The sequence below is a fragment of the Jatropha curcas genome, chromosome 7 (genome assembly GCF_041381405.1).
Source record: "Jatropha curcas cultivar XTBG-Jc1 chromosome 7, XTBG_Jcur_1.0, whole genome shotgun sequence".
In the NCBI taxonomy this organism is placed as follows: domain Eukaryota; kingdom Viridiplantae; phylum Streptophyta; class Magnoliopsida; order Malpighiales; family Euphorbiaceae; genus Jatropha; species Jatropha curcas.
This window is the reverse complement of record NC_143157.1, coordinates 16108324-16130200: the sequence shown is the minus strand read 5'-3', so window position 1 is coordinate 16130200 and position 21877 is coordinate 16108324. Positions and strand designations below refer to the sequence as shown.

At 35.5% G+C, this 21877-nt stretch overlaps 1 protein-coding gene and 1 pseudogene across 1 annotated transcript in view; one reads left to right on the top strand and one right to left on the bottom strand.

Moving 5' to 3' along the window:
• Positions 1–13373, top strand: part of LOC105646353 (putative leucine-rich repeat receptor-like serine/threonine-protein kinase At3g14840) — a 23522-nt gene extending 10149 nt beyond the window's left edge. The window contains 12 exon segments of the mRNA XM_089723773.1: positions 7072–7125; positions 7220–7255; positions 7351–7391; positions 9216–9592; positions 9822–9897; positions 9900–10016; positions 10147–10296; positions 10515–10633; positions 10832–11042; positions 11139–11376; positions 11877–12033; positions 12805–13373. Of these exon segments, the coding sequence (XP_089579899.1) occupies positions 7072–7125; positions 7220–7255; positions 7351–7391; positions 9216–9592; positions 9822–9897; positions 9900–10016; positions 10147–10296; positions 10515–10633; positions 10832–11042; positions 11139–11376; positions 11877–12033; positions 12805–13209 (1981 nt within the window). The 3' untranslated portion in view covers positions 13210–13373.
• Positions 13374–15740: 2367 nt separating this feature from the next.
• Positions 15741–21483, bottom strand: LOC149494763 (uncharacterized; annotated as a pseudogene).
• Between the last annotated feature and the right edge of the window lie 394 nt (positions 21484–21877).

Sequence of the window (21877 nt, the reverse complement as noted above, 5' to 3'; positions counted from 1 at the left end):
TTCAAGTAGCTGGATCCATAATGTAACCTTAGAGCTCAAATCGAAGGTATTTCAAAAGATTTAAATCTGAATTCATGGTAACGAACATCCGTTTTCTTATAATGCTATATTAGGTCGACCTGCCCTATATGAATTGGAAGCAGTCACGTGCATCAACTACCTCACTCTAAAATTTTACTCTAATAATAATAAGGTGGTGGCTGTGAATGGAAACCAGAAGATGGCTCAGGAAGCGTACATGATAGCACTGAAAGGGATACCTTTCGCCCTATCCATCATGTGCATATCGAATGAGGAAACATATGCAGTGCAAGATGAACATCGACCCTTGACATATCCAGAAACACCTCAGATTCAAGCCCAACACATATAGGCGAACTAGTCAAATGGGAAGTTGAGTCGGGGAAATACCTGACCTTGGGGCTGAACTGCCTATGGAGATACAAAACAACATAAAAGGGGTATTAAAAGACAATCTAATAACTTTGCCTGGACCGTTGGGGACAAAATCGGGATTAACCTCGACATCATATCTCATAATCTCAGTATAGATCCAGATTGCAAACCTGTGAAGCAAAAGAAGCGAAGCCATAGACCTAAAAGGCAACAAGCCATAACAGTCGAAGTAGACAAGTTTTTGCATGCAGGATTTATAAGAGAAGTCGATTACCTAGAATGGTTGGCGAACATAAAATTGGTACCTAAGCCCAATGGAAAGTGGAGATTGTATGTAGATTTTACCAATCTAAACAAGGCGTCTTTAAAGACTACTACCCTCTACCCAACATAGACCAACTAGTAGAATCAACAGCTGGCTATGAATTGTACAACTTCATGGATGCAACTACTAGATACCACTAAATAAGGATGAACGAGCTAGATGAGGAGAAGACAAGCTTCATTACAGACATGGGAATTTATGCTATCAGGTAATGCCCTTCATTCTAAAAAATGTAGGAACCACATACCAGCGATTGGTCAACTACATGTTCCAATACTAGATAGGGCGAACAGTAGAAGTGTATGTAGACAATATGATCATTAAAGCGCTGAAGCTGCTAACCACCGTAAGGACTTAGAAGAAGCATTTGAAATTTTTAATAAGTTTAGCATTAAGCTAAATCCAGATAAGTGCAAGTCCTTAGGCTTCATGATATTACGGAGGAGAATTGAGGCGAACCCTGAGAAGATTAAAGCAATCTTGGATATGCAAGCGCCTACTAGTATCCATGAGGTCCAATAGTTGAATGACCGAATCATAGCCTTGGGATGTTTCATCTCATACTCGGCTAAGAGGTGCATGCCTTTCTACCGAGCTCTGGAACAATTGAAGAGCTTTTAATGAGATCACAAGTGCCAGCTCACCTTTGACTAAATAAAAAATTCCTGTCTTCAACTCCTCTCCTTAGCAGGCCCAAGAGGGATGAGGCACTTTACTTATACTTGGCTGTTACTGAAAGCACATTAACATCTGTCCTAGTTAAAGAAAAGGAGAGAGAGTAGTACCCTATTTATTACACCAGCAAAGTCCTCCAACGAGCTGAGCTACGAAACCCCAGCATTGAAAAGCTGGTGTTCGCCATCCTCATATCAGCGAACAGGCTACGTCATTATTTCCAGTCTCAAATTATATTTGTTCGAACTAACCATACTTTGAAAAAGATCTTACATCGAGCTGAAACCTCCGAAAGGTTAATGGAATGGTCAATTAGACTAGGAGAGTTTGACATAAGGTATACCCCATGCACTGCCATGAAAGCAAAGGTACTTACAGACTTTGTAGTTGAGTTATCTAAGGAACACGAAGATCAAAATCACATCCTTCGGGAATTGTCTCATTGAAGAAGACGGCAACTACATCATAAGAGAGACCCATAAAGGTGTTTGGGGCCACATGAAGGCTCGGACGCAATGCTGAGAAAAATACTACTTTTGGGGTATTACTGGCCAAAAATGAAAAAGTACGTTTGCCAATACCATCACCACTGCATGACTTGCCAAAATGTGATCGCGTACCCATAAAACCCTCCTCAGAACTACAACCATTAGCTCGGCTTGGCCTTTTGCTCAATGGGGGATCGAACATCCTAGCACCTTTTCCTGTGACAACTAGGCAAAGATAATTTCAGTTGTAGTAATTGACCACTTCTCTAAGTGGGTAGAAGCCAAAGCCCTCAGCACCATTACCCCAGCTTGGATCATCAGTTTTTTCAAGAACAATGTAATATTTAGGTATGGCATACCCCATAAAATTGTTACTGATAATGGACAACAATTTGACTCAGGAGCCTTCAAATCTTTTTGCGAAGACTGGCACATTGGACTTCACTTCACTTCGGTAGTCCATCCCCAAACTAATGGCCTCACTGAAGTTACCAATAGAACCATATTGCGAGGGCTAAAGAAGAGATTAGATGGAGAAGAAAGCTAACTGTGCAGAGGAGCTAAACAGTGTACTCTAGTTATACAGGACCACACCTCGACATGCGATAGGTCAAACCCCCTTCTCCCTTGTATCTGGAACCGAAGCAGTAGTATTACCGGTAAAGATAGGCATCCCCAATAAAAGAACAATTGAACATAAAGAGCTCCACAGTAATGAAAGTCTAAAAAATCAACCTAGATTTAGCAGAAGAACTCAGAGAAGATGTAGCAGTCAGAGCTAAAGCATGCAGACAGAGGATGCGAAGATACTTCAACAGGCGAGTGCGAAGTAGGCAGTTTAAAGAAAGAGATAAGGTTTGCCGAAAGGCAAAGATAACAAAGGGCTTCGACAGGAGTAGGCAAATTGGGGCAGAATTAGGAAGGCCCATATGAAATTACAAAGCAGCTAAGTCCGAGCATATGCAAGCATAGAAAGATTAATGGAACCGAATGGAATGCAGACAACTTAAAGAAGCATATTGTATTTCCATTCAATAAAGTGTATGGTAGTTTAGAATGAAATAATAAAAAAGATCTCAAGTTTTTTCACTTAATATATCATGTCTCATATAGATTAGAAAGGTATGATATATTAAGTTTTTCCTGGAAGATCTTACTTAGAAAAATATTTCAATAGTTTTGTACTTCTTTTCCTAACCATATCCATCACTTTCGACTTCAGCAGTCCATCAGTTCAAACTTTAGCAGTCCACCAATTCAGACTTAAGCAATCCATCAGTTTAGACTTTAGCAGTCCATTAGTTGGGATTTAAGCGATCCATCAGTTTGGACTTTAACGATCCATCAGTTTGGACTTTAACAATCCATCAGCTTGGACTTGACTTTAACAATCCATCAGCCTTGACTTTAACAATCCATCAGCTTGGACTTGAGCAGTCCATCAGCTCAGACTTTAGCAGTCCACAGCGATGCGCTTAAAAAATCCATTAGCGAGGAACTTAAAAAGTGCCTCCCCTTAAATGGACTTTAATACCACAAAAAAGTTAGACTGGAAAACAGTATATGTAATTGCCGACCTTAACACTCCTCTTTATCTATTGATTTAAGACAACTAAATTTATACCATAATGTGATATTAACACTTCAGTTCGCCAAGTCTAAACAGAACATTTACACATTGTTCAGTTTGTGCTTTATTGGAAGAAAACAAAAAATTAAAATACACACAACACTTAAATAGGAATAATAAATAAGGATTTTTTCATTAAAACAAAACATAAGATGTCACACAAAGATGATTAAAAGGATCTGCTACACTAAGTGCATAAGTTCACATAAGAATCTAAACCACCTCCCCCTTCCAAAGGTTAGCTCCACATTTGAGCCCTGATCCACAAGCACATTTCGAAGGGGATTTGGGTACCCATCCGTTTGTTCGGTATCAGGATCAACCAAAGGATCTTCAGAAGGGGGATCCTAGTGAGCTGGTGAGATGGAAGGAGGATCTTCTGACACAACACCATCACCAATAAACTTGCTTCTTCTTCTTCCTCATTTCATCAGGTACACCTTGTCAACCCAGCTCTAGTCTTTGTTCGGATCTCGAGCCTTTAATTCATCCATAATTTTATAGCCCTAAGGATCAGACAAGCCTTGGCTAGATCCTCCTCCACCGAGCTCTCTTGAGCCCGAAGCCTTTGAATCTCATTCTCCAACTCTTATTTTTAGCCTCCAAAGCCTTGATCTTTTCAGCTTGGGCTTAGATCTCCTCTTGAAGTTTTTTCATGTTCGGCATCCCGAAACAACAATCTCTGCCTTGTACTGTGACTCCTACTCCTTCATGGCAGAGTTTAGACTCTTCAACCTTCCTCCCCTCCATCTTTGTGTATGCCCCTTTTAACTTATTTATACGAGCATAGCTAAGGTTGTTATCATTTATTGCCCTAGAAGAGACTCTAGTTGGCAAGGTCCCTCATCGCCAGATCATCCAAACACTCATACTAATGAAGATCCACGGGAAAAAGGCAATGCGGGATATCTCATAGCTAGGTTAGTCATTTTGCAGACTACAGTTCGGTCTGTACTTCTTCAAAAAAATAGGTTCGGATATCTAGGGCCTTGCCAGTAAGAAGGGAGAGGGAGAGGAATATGAACCGGTCACTTCTCAAGGCCTCTTCCTACTGGGCTCAGTTGAAGGACTTGTAGCAATATACTCAACATGAGCAGACTCCGAGACAACACCAGCGTTATCTGTCAGAGGATCAAGTATCATCAGAGGAGTCCCCTTATCCAATCTCCCCGCTTCGGCCTTCTTATTCATCGCCTCAGCTATTTTTGACATCTTAGAAGCCTTTGCCTTTTTAAGAGCCATCTTTGCACAAAAATGCAAAAAATAAAAAAGAGAAAACTAAGAAAGGTAAGTAAAGAGAGCAACACTTATACAAAGAGGAACTAAACTTACTAGAAGGTGAAGGGTTCGATCTCATGGGCCCGCTAAGAGAGTAAACTGGGTAACCCTTGACAGTCACTTTCCTCAGGTTCATAGATCTCAACCCCCTAGCTTTTATCAATTTCACACATTATCGATCCTCAGGGGTAGGCAAAGTTGGGAGACAATGTGTGGGGTCATTAGACCACTGGTTCGGTTACCTCGAACCCACTTGGATGCCGAACTGTGAAAAACATTATATTTCCAATTTTTCAAGGAAGAAATCTTTGACTATTTAGAGAAGATGCTACAATTATTCTTCACTTAAGGAAACAGTGGTCTTTGTTTACTCTGATATGTAGACGATAGAGTTCGCTCACCCCCTCGAGCTGTAAGAACCGTCCCATCTTAGCAAGCCAACTCCACTATACCACATAGAAATCTTACACCATTATGGTGGAGTTGGCTGATGGTGATGCCGTATTCACTGAAAAAAGATTTCAGAGCCTCGGATAGAGGTAGCCAAACCCCTGATTGGAAGTCTCCTCGTATAGCATAATGGACTCACTATCTAGCGGTTTCATTTGCTCTCTCATATACTCTAAAGGGTGAGCCAACTTATACTCTAGCGTGATGTTGTACATGGAAAATACATCAAGAAGCTCACCCTCATCGATATCAAAGGGAACGTTGGCGATTCTAATATTCTCCCTTCTACCTTTTGCTTCACCAACCCCAGATTCAACGGCTTTATCTTCAGACTGCTTAATAAAAACTTAAACGTCTTCATCGCTAGGTGAACCCATGATTCTGCCAAAGTAAATAAAAAGTAATACAAAAAGCTATAGAACTTACTAGAGAGAGAAATAAGTTTTTAGAGAGAGACGCTCTGAATTTGGAAATGTTGAGAGTGAAGCAAATGAGGCAAGGTGAAAGCCTTATATAGGCAAGGCAGAGTACCCAAAGGTCACTACATTTAATGAAGTAATTCTTGGACTACCCCTTGACAAACGAAATGGAACTATCTTTTTCTAATAACGTCTGCAGACCAAAAAAAGGAACAAACAACAACAAAAACAAAGCATATACCATATTTGCACATAAATGACCAAATAATTAAAGGGGAAACTACTAATAATATACAATGATAAAATAAATAAAAGAATAATATAAAAGATATTAGACTCCTAAATAAACTCTAATTAACAAATAAGCTAAGATTCCTACTATCCTTATCTAACGATAATTATTTCTCCGTTAATATAAATATTCACAATTCACTCAATCTTCAATTTCTGAGAGCTTAACAATTATATATATATATATATATAATGATGAGATAGATAGATAGATAGATAAATAGATGGATAGAATAGATAAATAAGAGGAACATCATTCTCTTGACTCTATATTCTCCATTTATTAGAATAACATTTGAGTCTTTGTACATGTTAATATGTTGAGCATAAAGCCCAAGAACCAGGTCATTATGCAAAGTAACAACAATTAAGGAACTTTTTTTCTATTCATTATTTGAGAGGCCAAATGAGTTAAAATAGCATTGTAAGATACAATGATAGGGCTATAAGTCTCTTTCAGGCATACCAAATAGGTGGAAAATCCTTATAGTTGAGAGATCTCAAATCTTAGATTTTTCACTCCCCATGCTCTTATAGAAGGTGAGAAGACCAGCTAGACCACTCTTATTGATTTTTGTTTTTACTAAGAGAATTAAAGAAATTTTAATTTTGTTATAGTATGATTATTTATAAGGTTAGGTTGCACTATGGTAGTATGCACGTATGAACAATTACATAATTAGCAAATGACCCTAAGGATGATTATGCAAAATAAAAAAATACTTGTCTATAGCGAATATATCATATAATCAGACGATAGGTAATTGTTATTTGAAAAACTGCAACCTTTTTGTTAAGAATCTCACATTGATTAAATACCCAACCTACAAAGGGTATATAAGGATGGCAAGTTAGCTAGCTAATTGGTTAGTACTAACCTTTTACCATTGGTTGGCCCAAGGCCAAATAAGCCCACATCTACATTTTCACCTCATGGGTTCTAACCTCTTACCCACTTTACCTCTACCCTTTCAATTTGTAATACTTTTATTATCTTACATGAAATAAGATTGAAATTCACTCTTAATAAATTATGAGTCTAGTATAGATGTAATTGTCCATTTTGAACATATTATTAATGGAACTACTCAAATAACATTTTTTTTGTGCAATGTGCAGTGATTTGTCCTACAACAATTTCACAACTCAAAGCACATGTCAAGAACCTAACATGTACAAAACTTCAATCTCATTTTTCTCTATTTCTTTATCTCTCTCACACACACACATGGTAGCTAAATGATCAAATTTCTTGTTGTTTCCACAGAAATTTATTTGCAAGCTCCTTAATGGGCAATGTATCGTAAGTTTATTTTTTTTCTCTTTTTTTTTTTTTTGAGGATTTGAATCATTTATATGTTTATATATTCATTTATTGTTGCTTGTATTATTTTGCAGAAATACTGTTTCATGTTTAAAAAACTTTGGTTGCCCAAAAAGTAAGTAAAGTTTTGTTTTTTTTTTTATTATTTTGAACTTATAATTTTAAATTATAATTTAGAGCCTAGAATAGGCCTGGGCTTATGGTTAGGTCCAACTATTACTAAAATAAGCAGAAATGGACATTGCCTAAAAGCCATAAAACTCATATGCCCTTTAACCTTTTAATTTCTATGGGCCTCGTTTATATATTGCACAACCTAAGAGGGAGAGTGAATTGGGTTTTCTAAAAATTTCACATTTTAAAAACACAAGATCAGAATACTGTTCTAGTGGAATTAGAAAGCGTTAGTAAGGATCAGTTATCAAGTTTAGAACTTCTCCACAAAGCTATTGCAAGATTAGAAAGACTCTGTGAAGAACAGTTATTATGTTTAGAACTGCTTCACAAAGCTTATGTAAGTTTAGAAAACTGATTATAACTCAGATTGTGATTTACACAGGATATAAAAGGATAGATTAGAACTTGGTATAATCACAATACAGGAATCCAGAGTTCTAAAGATAAAGCTTATTCACGTTTAGAAACAGAAACTTAAACAACTTAGCATTTCTGAAAAGATTAATAGTTGTGTAAACAGAATATAATTCAAGCAACACTTCAGAAAATGAAAGAAGATAAACACAGAGATTTATAGTGGTTCGGCACTAACTCGCCTACATCCACTCCCCATGACTCATCTTTTCAAGGGTAAGAGACAAACCTTACAAGAAAATAGATCAACACCTAGATCCAACCTTTGTCCCACTAGATTTCTAAAAGTTCTAGTCAACCTCTACACCTTTCTGTTTTGCAGAGAACCGAAAACTCACATCAAGACATTAAATCTCACACAAGGAGAAGGTCGCTTAATAACTTTTTACACCATAGCTTTTCACCTAAGCTATTACATAAATATTTTTCGTTTAGAATCCTCTAGCCTACAACAGATTACAAGAATCTATATAGACAAAGAGAAATGCAATTATAAGAACAGGAAGAACAAAAAATAGATTTCAAAACAGAAGGAAAGTTCAGAACTGTTCTTCAGAAAATGTTGTTACTAGATTTCTTTCTCTTGAAAAATATCTTTTGAAGCAAATAGATGAAAAGAAATGAAGGGGGTTGAACAGAGAGCTTTGAGAGATCTGAAACTTTAAACAACTAACTCTTACTCTTACAAAAACCACATTTTTTTCAAAAGAGGAAAAACGTTTTTATAAGAGGGATGAATTTCCCGTTATAAAAGACGTTGAAGTTTTAGCTTTAATGAGTATTTTAACTTTTCGAAAATAAAATGATAGAGTATGTGAATCTTTTACAAATACTCGATTATTTGTTACAAAAAATAATTTTTGCCAAAATCTTTTTTAGTTAGGTAAATGAAATTGAAAGAGCAAAAATTTGACATTTTTTAAGGTAATTTTCGAGAATATCTCAAAATGATTTTGAAAGAAATAAAAGAGATTTTGTGCTTATAAGGGAATATTATCTCTATCCTACAATATTTTCTAAGATGCTAACCCCCAAAAGATCTTCAATAATCTTCATGGTCTTCAAAAAATCTTGGATTATAGAATCTTGATTTCTTTAGCAACTTCCATATTAAAAATCTGCATAAAATAATTTAGCACATACAAAAATATTAAATTTATTTGTTTCGCGTAATCATCAAAATCTCAAGATAAAATTGACCCTTGAGCCAACAATTTCCAACATTGTTTTGGAAACAAACAAAATTAATGGATTTGAAAAATAGAATCATATGTTTCTCTTAGTAACTTCAATACCATAAAATAGATTTTACTTTTATGTAACTATTTGTTGTTACATTTTGTGCTAGCTTTCTATTCTTTGCATATAAATTGTGGAGGGGAAGCAGCTACTATTAATGGAAGCTTATATGAAGACGATATAGATAGAGCTGGACCTTCAACATTCTACAAAAGTAGAACTAACTGGGCATTTAGCAATACTGGTAATTTCATGGATGATTCTAAGAATGCAGATCCCTATATCGCCACAAACACAACAGAGCTCTCCGTAGGCACTTCTACATTATACATGACTGCAGGCATTTCTCCAATCTCTCTTACTTATTATGGTTTCTGCATGGGGAATGGGAATTACACAGTTGGCCTCCATTTTGCAGAGATAATGTTTACTAATGATAATACATATAATAGCCTTGGAAGGCGCATTTTTGATATTTACATTCAGGTATGTAGCTTATCAATTTAATATAATGTCTCGATGGAATAGCAAAGCATTAAGGATGGATAATTAGCCATGGAAGGCACATCTTTGATAAGAAATTTGGTAGCTATTAGTAACTCTATTTATTGGTGGAATATTGCAATTTAGCTACGAACTAATCTAGTTGTCGATTGGCTTGAAGTGTAATTTGGATATAAAATAGTTAATGTCATAGTTATGTTACCTTTGACAGAAAAAGCTTATGCAAAAGGATTTTAACATTGAGGATGAAGCTAGTGGGGCTGGTAAGGCAACTATAAAAATTATACCACCATTGTTACAAATCAAACATTGGAGATACGCCTTTATTGGAATGGAAAAGGGACAACTAGTATTCCTACTAGAGGAGTTTATGGTCCTCTTATATCTGCCATCTCTATCATTCCAAGTGAGTTAATGACCTCTATAAGCTTTTACTTCTAGTGTAAACCATTATTAAAGTTAGAGGTATAACATTGCTTTTCTTTTTCATGCTTTCTTAAATTGAAAAATCTTTTTAATATTCTTTCCACATGTAGATTTTGTCCCCCCTTCGGAAGGTAGTAGTAGTAGTATTTCTGCAAGCACAGTAGTTGGTATTGTGGTTGTTGTAGTAGCTATCATCTTCCTAGTTCTGTGTGTCCTCTGGTGGAAAGGTTGTCTATGGCATAAAGATATAATAGACCAAGGTATTTCTCATTATTCACTTATTTGTTTATGTTGCTATTTCTGTTGTTTTCCACTTCATTTGAGATTTTTTGAATTGATACGTCAACTTTATACTCCAAGAATTATAAAATTAACTAATACATATTTATTTTACTTGGATGAAATATTATTTATTTATATAAATAATGTTTTTAGTTTTCATGAAAAAAACTCTGAGAAAAATCTATTTCTTTAACAGATTTAAGGGGCCTAGACTTAAAAACAGGTTCGTTTACATTGAGGCAAATAAAAGCTGCTACAAACAACTTTGATCGTGCTAATAAAATTGGAGAAGGTGGTTTTGGTCCTGTTTATAAGGTATCGAGTACAAAGTTACACTTTCAAAATGAAAGACCTCACACTTTGTTTAATGAAACACAACACAAAGTAATTGAATGTATTTTTAATATAAATGTTGCACTACAGATTAATTTAATACAAGTAGATTAAATGTATCCATTATGGCTGACCAAATGTAGTCTTACATGAATGTTCAAATATATCTTCTTAATGCAGGGCCTTCTTTCAGATGGCACTATAATTGCAGTAAAGCAGCTTTCCTCTAAATCAAAGCAAGGAAATCGCGAATTTGTGAATGAAATTGGCATGATTTCTGCTCTGCAACATCCTCACCTTGTAAAGCTTTACGGATGTTGTATTGAAGGAAATCAATTATTGCTAGTGTACGAGTATATGGAAAATAACAGCCTTGCTCGTGCTTTGTTTGGTAAGTCTAACAAAAATATCCTAACTAAATATGAATAGTTATATATAATTATATATCAACCTCTTTAGGCTTACTTTAAGTATAATGACTTAAAAGGTCCTGAAGAACACCGATTAAATTTAGATTGGCCTACAAGACAGAAGATTTGTGTTGGTATAGCAAGAGGTTTGGCTTTTCTTCATGAAGAATCAAGGTTGAAGATTGTACATAGAGACATAAAGGCCACCAATGTTCTTCTTGATAAGAATTTGAATCCAAAGATATCTGACTTTGGTTTAGCCAAGCTTGATGAAGAAGATAATACCCATATAAGCACTAGAGTTGCTGGAACCTTGTGAGTTTCTGTTCACATCTTGCAATATTTATCCTCTTTTCTTTGTTCAACTTTAATTTCAAAGAAGTTACAAAAAATAGATTTTTTTCTACAATATTAAATGTGTAGAATAATTTATTTGATGTATTCTACTTCTTTACCTATAATAACATGAATAATTAAACTTCAATCCCAACTAAATCTGAGAATTTAAGTATTCTTATGCTCGCCATAACTTACTCCCCATCCTACTTTTTTACCTAGGCTTAAGATAATCCACTATACTTTGCTAGACTCACACACATGAAGTTGTGTCAATATATTACTTACAATTATATATTACGGAAAACAATATATAACTTACAATAAAATATTATTTATTGTGAAATGAGTTTCTTTTTTAAAAAAGTGAAAATGGATATACGAAGTTTCTAAATTTAAGTATATGTAAGATGTTAAACTTTTATTCAAAAAGGAAGACAAATATAAATGCCTAATATATTATACTATTGATATTGCAGTGGGTATATGGCACCTGAATATGCAATGCGTGGTCATTTAACTGATAAAGCAGATGTTTACAGTTTTGGAATTGTTGCCTTAGAAATTGTTAGTGGAAGAAGCAACACTAGTAATCGGCACAATTTGAAGAAGGATGACTTTTATCTTCTTGATTGGGTAAGAATCAAATCTCTTGTTTTCTTGCTAATTTTTCCTAAGAAAATTTCTTTCCTACACCTAGTATATAGATTGTCCCATAAACCAAGCCAATCAAACAAAGGTTTTTTTTTTTTTTTTAAATGTTAATGTTTTGTCCATTTTTCTAAGTGTGGGACTATACAAGGTATGTATAGATAAGTCTTTTCCTTTAAATTTAAATTTTTTTATTAGCTTAATATATGGATGGGTTCACACCAGGAGTAGTAATGATTTGCAAAGGAATGAAATCCAGGTAATAAATTATTCATTCTATCAAAAGGAAAATGAATATTATGCATATATTCGTAATGTAGGACAGAGGATTTTCTCAACTATATAATGGACTGAGTATAGAAGGAAAATGAATATTATGCATATATTCGTAATGTAGGACAGAGGATTTTCTCAACTATATAATGGACTGAGTATAGTTTGGGAAATCTAACCAAAATGAATTGTTTAAGCTTAATAATTGATTCAAGTTTCATTTTTGTAAAAAAAATTCAATTTAGTTTGATTTTTATTACGCCCCAAAAAAAGCTCAAATACATACTAAAATAACTTAAAACCAAACCAAATTCATAAAGCCAATTTAATTCAATTGGATTTTGATTCTGGATATAATTTGTTTGGCTCGATTTTCCTCTTAAAAATTTCAGTTTATTTAATTTGTACTAATTGGGTTTTGATTTAAACCAAATCGACTGAATGCTTATCCCTAACTATATATCTTTGTATAATTTTTCTTAGGCATGTGTTTTAAAAGAGAAAGGGAGTTTATTAGAGCTAGTAGATCCAAGACTAAGCAAAGACTACAATGAAGAACAGGTTGAGACAGTAATCCGTGTGGCTCTTTTATGTACTAATCTCTCTCCAGCAGTTAGGCCTGCTATGTCTTTAGTTGTGAGCATACTTGAAGGAAAAGCTTCAGTTCAAGACTCCAAATTGGATTCAAGTGTTTTACATGACGATTTCATGGTTGAAGCAATGAGAAAACATTTTCAGCAAATCAGTGGACAAAACACAATCGATAGCCAAACTCAGAGTATGCAATTGGAGAGCCCTTAGACTGCTTCTTCTACATCTGCTAAGGATCTTTATCCAGTATCTTTAGGTTCTGAATACTGGGAAAGTAGAAATTTGATAAATAATTAAATGTACCAATTGCATGTTTTTTACTGTAATTGTAATAAAAGGACGTTTGAATATCTTGAATATGTGAGAAATCATAATTGGTTTCACAAAGTTAGACATTGTTTCATCCCAACAAAGTTATTGGTTTTATTTTTATTTTAATCTAGGAGAACTGTTGACCTGCACTTCATTTGTTTTCATGCAATAAATTCCATATGAAAGAATATTATTTGAAGAAAATTTGCATGATATTATTGAAGAATATGGACTTACATGTGTTGGAGGAGCCATCTTCTTTAGTTGGGTTTTTTAATGTTGATTTAGTTAGGAACATATTGCCTAGAGTAGTTAGTTTCTTGGTTCTGAATACATCCTTTGCATGGAAAAGAAAAAAAATGATATTGTTAATGCTAGTCCAAAACATGAAGGCCGACACACCTAGAGAGCCAAAAGTGAGGCCAAAAACTGATATGGCCTTATAAGAAATTATTCAGCCCGATTACATTCCCGACCAAATATATAATATGTATATTTTGCATATATTTTAGCTACTTATTAACTTCGTGAATAGCTAATTTGTTGCATTATTACACAAACATGAGTATATCTAGGGTTAGATTATGCATAATACAAATAGGATTGTAAATATTGTTTAATTAAAACGTGAATGAAATATAAAAACCCTTTTTATCTTTTGTTTTCTCTCATGTCTCTCAATTTCTTTATATTATTTCTCAATCTCTTTTTCACCTTAGACTCTTCGTGTCTTCTTAGGATTAATCAGATTTTGCCTATATATCAAAAAACTTTAATGATGGCTCATTGAAGCCTATATATTTGCATGGGCCAACTTTAGACATTGAGAAGCTAGTTTGATGATTTCTTATATCTCTTGATTGCATATTATATTGCCTAATATCTTTTGGGGTGAACAATATCTTAGAATACTTAGTGGGACCACACCGAATTAGTGAAGACCATTATTTAAAATGGTGAAAAATGACAAAAACATCAATGATCCTATGGACCTCGAGGAGACTCTATATAAGCTGAATATTCATAATCACTCAAGGAATGAAAATGTTTTGACATCTTAGTTGATAATCAATCCCATGCTATCTAGAGCAAACCTCAGGAACATTTGCTCTTAGATGGCAGAAGAGAATCATATTATGGGTTCTAGTATGGTTGATTTGATTGCTATGAATATAAGATCTTTCATCTTCAACAACCAATAAACATAGAAGGATTTCTATGTGGCAATGAAGGAACTTCCTATGTTTTGGCTAAGTACAATCACACTCTGACGATAGCTCAGCCAAAATCATTAAATGAATAAGGGGTGTTGGACCAACAACAACCTCCTAGCATAACTGTACATAAAACACAACTCCTTAATTAGCAACAACGTATATGATACAATAGACAATATTATGCCCTTAAGGACAGTTGGACAATCAAGATAGGATACAAATTCTAACTTTTGATAGTAAGCGACATGCACAAAATATGATTTAACCATTTACTTCTACTTTAACAAAGTTAGGGTTTGAATTTCAAACGACAATTTGACTAACATACAAAAGGCCATGTGAGATGTTAAGTTTTACCTATTTTGAATAATAATCTTAAATTCACATTATTTTAAGGATAAGATATCTACTCCACAATTGAACATTTATTAAGATTCATCCCACAATGTAGAGAATGTAAAGCAAATGATTGCTGAAAACTTGGGTTGTTAATTTGGTAATCCTTTAACAAAGTCAGCCTTTACGTGGAATTATTTTATCTCAAAAAATGCTTCCACTAAAGGTTAGTGGATGTTGTTGAGACAAGATATGAGATGGGTGATAATCTCATTCTCAGAGAGAAAAGGAAAGTGTAAGAGAGATATCATCCTCATTATCTTCTTCTTCCTCACCATTTAACAACAGAATTTCCATTGATAAAAGTGATTATCAACCAATTGTTGATGGACATCCATTTCTCAATAAATCCGTGATAGGTAAACTATTAATCACCGAATAATCTATCATCGGTAAATTGGTTATAAATGGAATCCAATGGTTGTTGGAATTCCATTGGTAAAACTTTTGTTAGTATTTTGTAGTAGTTTCGTTGGCATATCTGTTGGCATTTTGGTGCCATATTTTTAATTTAATTATTTTTCATCGGGAAAGTATACGTAAATGATTAGTTAAACTTTTAAAAAAAATTACTAAAAAGTCAGTGTCATGGGTAAAGTATGGGTGATCTATATGTATAATATAAATTGGTGATCTGTCGGCAAAATTTAAAGCAATTCAAAAATTTTTGTTTAATTTTGTTCTTTTCCCAAAAAATCAAGACCTATTAAAAATAACAACATATATTTTCAATTCAGCAATATCTAAAATCCCATACATTGCAAACCAAAATGCATAATTCATGAACAAACTTATAAATAGTAATTCACTAAATAACAATTAGTGCAAAAATCAAAGTTTTAAACAAAATTAATATACTTGCCATGAAAGAATATTAAGATATAATAAAGTTATAATGATCTACTAATCTACATGGATGTCATTATCATGGCCGAACTTAGTGATCCTGCCTCTATCAGTAGCATAGTCAGCATCGAAAACAACTTTTGCAGCAATTGAGGGAGAAATCTAATATGAAGATGGAGGAGCAGAGTGTGGTAGCGACATTATATATAGGGTCGGACGGTCTGGTAGTCTGGACGATATGGAAGGTACTAATATTTTATGGATCTCTACAATCACATATGATCGCTCCATAACTCTATGCTCAAGGCCTAATGTTGCAAGACTAGATTTTTCAGCATCACTTTGGATGACCCTATAGGCAACATGGCACTATGTGAGGTTGGTTCAAACTATGAAAATTACTGAGATACTGACAAGGAACCCAAAGGAAATGAATTCCTAGAACCCCTAATCGAGTGGATCGGTTCAAAGATTAAGATGAATCCCCCTCTATGGCACCCCACATTCATACAGAAACGGAAACACCAATAATCGAGTTAAGAACAAGATAAATGCCACAATGAGTTGATAAGTTTACCTTAATTCTTGATACAATTAGAGGATAGCAAATTCTCACTATCACTCTAATTAAGAAGAACATGCAAGAGCATGAACAATTCTGCCTTAGATTCAAATTATGCCAAAATCCCATTTTACATCTTAAGGAGGTTATTTATATGCCTCAAACAAACCTAACTCTAAAGAAGAGTATCTAACTAGGCTGCCCTAAGGCCAAAACACATGGGCCTAACTAGTACACACAAAATAGAATCATTTCCAGCCCAAAATAGACAACTTAATATTGGGCAAATTGCATGCATCATAAAATCAGCCCAAAACAACTTAAATAAACACTTGAGCCCATATCCCTTGCATATTAATTAGACTAAAACAAGCAACAAGGGATAAGACCACGTCCAAGCACACATCCCTTACATATTAGCATGGCTAGGGTGTGCTACACCAACAGCACATGTCTCCAACATTGTAAGAAGCCTAGGTGTGCCTTCAAGTTCCACACTATGCTTGTTAAATGCCACATCATGAAGATCTTGTGTAATTTGGGCTTGAACATATAAGGATATGGCTGCCCCATGTCTCTTTGCTTGACTTCTTGTAATTGGCCCACTAGGAAACACCAATGCATCTCCCATGTTGTTCTCCTTGCTCCCTTGAGCTCCATGGTTGAGTGATGGTTGATCCATATCATTCCCCCTTCCTCAAAAAGATTTGTCCTCAAAATCTGCATCCATGTTAAAAGGAGACAAATCACTAACATTGAAAGTGGCAGAAACACCATACTCACCTAGTAAGTCAATCTTGTAAGCATTATCATTGACGCGCTCTAAGAATTGAAATGGACCATCTCCACGTGCATCAAGCTTAGTCTTTCGTTGATTGGGAAATCTCTCCTTTCGAAAGTGTATCCAAACCCAACTCCAGGCGCAAACACCAGCTTCTTCCTCCCCTGATTCGCTCTGTCGGCATATTGTTTGTTCCTCTTTTCTATATTTGCTCTAGCCTTTTCATGTAAAGACTTCACCAATTCTGCCTTTTTAGCACCATCTAAACTAGAAAGCTCATGTAAAGGTAAAGGAATAAGATCCAAAACAGTTAGTGGGTTAAATCCATAAACAAGTTCAAATGGAGTAAAACCTGAAGTAGAATGTATGCTACAGTTATATGCAAACTCAACGAATGGCAAACAATCTTCCCAAGATTTTAAATTCCTACCCACAATAGCACGAAGTAAAGTTCCTAAAGTCCTATTCACAAACTCAGTTTGTCCATCTGTTTGTGGATGACACGTAGTAGAATAAAGTAACTTTGTACCAAGGTTACCCCACAAAACCTTCCAAAAATGTGAAAGGAATTTAGCATCCCTGTCAGAGACGATAGTCTATGGCACCCCATGCAACCGTACCACCTCTCTAAAGAATAAATCAGCAACATTAATGGCATCATCAGTTTTATGACAAGGAATGAAATGAGCCATTTTACTGAACCTATCAACAACTATAAAGATGCTATCTCTACCACGCCTAGTCCTAGGTAAACCAAGTACAAAATCCATAGAGATATCAACCCAAGGTGAACTAGGAAAAGACATATACAATCCATGAGGCATAGACTTAGATTTGGCCTGTTTACAAGCAATGCAAGAATCAAAAACCTTCTCTACATCTTTACGCATATGAGGCCAATAAAAATGTTTGTTCAGCATGTCATAAGTCTTATGTACCCCAAAATGCCCCATCAATCCCCTACAATGAGATTCAAGTACAAGCAAGTTACGCATAGAGCATTTTGGCACACAAAGTTTGCTACCCCTAAACAAATATCTATCATGTCTATAAAATTTATCAAATGCTCCATGCTCGCATGCCATATACACATTACCAAAGTCAGTATCAGTCACATACAAATCCTTAACATACTCAAATCCAAGCAACTTAGAACTAAGAGCAGTAATGAGTACATATCTCCTTGATAATGCATCAGCAACAACATTATCTTTGCCATACTTGTATTTAATTACATAAGGGAATTGTTCAATAAACTCAACCCACTTACCGTGCCTTTTGTTGAGCTTACCTTGACCCTTCAAGTGTTTTAGGACTTCATGATCAGTATGGATGACAAACTCCTTAGGTAGTAAGTAGTGTTGCCAAACATCTAAAGTTCTCACCAAGGCATATAGCTCCTTATCATAAGTTGAGTAATTGAGTTGAGCTCCATTCAACTTCTCACTGAAGTAGGCTATTGGCTTCTTCTCTTGCATCAAGACTGCCCCAATTCCTACACCAGAAGCATCACACTCAATTTCAAAAGTATTCTCAAAGTTAGGTAAAGAAAGTATATGAGCAGATGTCAACTTCCCTTTCAGCGTGTCAAACGCTTGTTGCTGTTCCTCTCCTCACTTGAACCCAACTTCCTTTTTGATTATCCCTGTGAGTGGTGCTGCAATTGAAGAGAAATCTTGTACAAATCTTCTATAAAAGCTTGCCAACCCATGAAAACTCCTAACTTCTGAAACTGATTTGGGAGTTGGCCATTCTTTGATAGCTTTCACTTTTTCCTCATCTACCTCAATACCCTGCGCACTCACAACAAATCCAAGAAACATAAGTCTATCTATACAAAATGTGCACTTTTTAAGCTTAGTATACAACTGTTCAGACCTTAAAGCTTGTAATACTAGCCTAACATGCTCAACATGATCATTAAGAGACTTGCTATAAATAAGTATATCATCAAAGTACACAACCACAAATTTTCCTAAGAAAGCTCGCAAAACATGGTTCATAAGCCTCATAAATGTACTAGGTGCATTAGATAATCCAAAAGGCATTACTAACCATTCATACTAACCATACTTAGTTTTAAAAGTAGTTTTCCATTCATCACCTGGTTGCATTCTAATCTGATGATAACCACTAATTAAGTCAATTTTAGTAAAGTAAGTCGCCCCACACAACTCATCTAACATGTCATCAAGTCTAGGGATAGGGTGTCTATACTTTACAGTGATTTTGTTGACCGCCCTGCAATCAACGCACATCCGCCATGTACCATCCTTTTTGGGTACTAAAAGTACTGGAACGGCACAGGGGCTTATGCTCTCTTGCACCAATCCTTTCTCCATAAGCTCATCAACTTGCCTTTGCAACTCCTTTGTCTCCATTGGATTGCTTCTATAGGCTGGTCGATTTGGAATGGTGGAGCCGGGCATGAAGTCTATCTGATGTTCTATCCCTCTTAAAGGTGGCAATCCACTAGGCAACTCATCAGGGAAAACATCAGTAAATTCCTGCAACATAGAAACAAACACAGAAGGAAAACTGTCAAGGTTAATGTCAGTATCAGAAAATAAAACCTTCTTGAACCTAAGTAGCAACATGGGCTGCCTCAAGGCGATAACACACTTAACCTCTCTAGCTCTCGCATAAAAGGTTTGTTTCTTTCTCTCTTCTCTTGGTGTTTCACTTACCATTGGGCCTTTAATTTGTTTTGTATCTTTTATGGCCTCTTTCTTCCCAACCTCACTCTTTTCACTCTTTCGTTCTCTCGAACTCAAAGCCTTACTCTCACTTTTCCTCAAAGCAGAAGCCTCTCTCTCTCTCTCAAGCATCTTCATCTGATCAGCTTACACTTCTTGAGGTGACAATGGAGCAAGAACCACCTTTTTGCCCTCATGAACTAAAGAGTATCGGTTGTAAAACCCATCATGTAGTGCCCTTCTATCATACTGCCATGGCCTACCCAATAACAATTGGCCTGCCTGCATAGGTACTACATCGCACAAAATCTCATCTTTGTACCATCCAATAGAGAATGGCACAAGCACCTGGCGTGTCACCTTCACCTCCCCACAATCATTCAACCATTGTAATCTGTAAGGTTTAGGATGTTTGAGATATGCCAAATTCAACTTACTCACCATACTCACACTAGCAACGTTAGTGCAACTACCCCCATCAATAATAAGCATGCACACTTTTCCACGTATCAAGCATCTAGTGTGAAATATGTTCTCACATTGTTCAAGGCTCTCCTCCTTAACATGCATATTCAAAACTCGCCTAACAACTAGAGATTCTCCATGTTGAGCAAATAATACATTATGTTCTTCCATATCTGAATCAATATTATCAACATCATGCAAATGAGGCACATCATCATAATCACTACATTCAGATTCAGAACTAATATTTCCATCATCCTTAGCAATTATAACCCTTTTATTAGGACATTGAGATGCAATATGCCCTTTTCCCAAACATTTAAAGCATTTAATTTCTCTAGAAGGGGTTGTAGGGTTAGAAGTACCTTTGTTACCCTTGAATGTGGTTTGGGTAACCTCTTTACCTCGAGAAGTTGATTCTGCCCTTTGGGAATTATTACCTTTGAAATCTCTTCTTTCACCTCCCTTGGGCCATTTGGATCCCCAAGTATGGTTAGAATACTTGTTGGTGAATTTCCCCTTTTTCTGCCTTCCTAACTTCATGGCCATATCTACCATCTCCTCTAGTGTATCATAGTGATACATCTCCAAAGCATCGGCAATCTCACTATTCAGACCTCCAAGGAACCTAGACATGATGATTTCTTCAGCTTCTTCCATTTTAGCTCTAGCTATGCACATCTCCATCTCCTTGTAGTAAACTTCCACACTTTTCCCTCCTTGCACTAATCTTGCCAATTTGTTGTGCAAGTCCCTAAAGTAATAAGTAGGGACAAATTTCTGGTGCATTAACTCCTTCATAGTCTCCTATTGTGGCACGGGTCGCATGCCCTTCTTTCTTCTCTTTAATAGTAATTGTTCCCACCAGAACATGGCATAACCCTTAAACTCAACAGCTGCAAGGTGAGACTTCTTCTCTTCAGAATAGTTATGGCACTCGAAGATTTGCTCAACCTTTCTTTTCCACTCAAGGTATTCTTCAGCATTGTTGTTACCATGGAATTCTGGAATTTTCATCTTGATTGATCCCAAGTCACCATCAAATGTACTAACTTTAGGATTATTGACCTCTTCATCTTCAGGAGTTTGAAATCTAATTGGAGTAGTATGAGGACGAGCTCTTGTTGCAGTAGAGCTTTGAGCGGCTTTAATTTCCTGCAACTACTCTCTCATACCTTGTAGGAAATTGTTGTAGTTTCGAAACTGCCCTTGAATTGATTCCATAAATAGCTTCAATTGGGGATCTTTAATTTGATTTCCTTCCCCGCTAGTTTCTCCAGAGTTGCCTGCACTCATGATTAGTACTTAAAAATAGAAATCACAAAAGAATAGTGTTAAGGTAAAAACACTCCCTCACGTGTTTACACTCCTTATCACTCCTTGCAATTCCTCCAATTGTACTTCAAAATTTCCAGGCCAACCAACCAACTAAAAGAACGCTTAGAACACAAGGAAATAAACCTTAACAAAGAAAAGTAAGCACAAATTCTAGAAAGAACACTCAAAATGAAATGGACAATAGCACAAGAACTAGATTATGTACTACTTGATTATATCAGTTTAGAGTGCAGAAACAAGCAAACACACCCTAATAATGTAACAGAAGCAAAGAAGGTACAAACAAAGAAAATACAACTGAAATTTAAAAAGATGAATTCTGGATATAATGTATGAATTTAGTTCACTACAA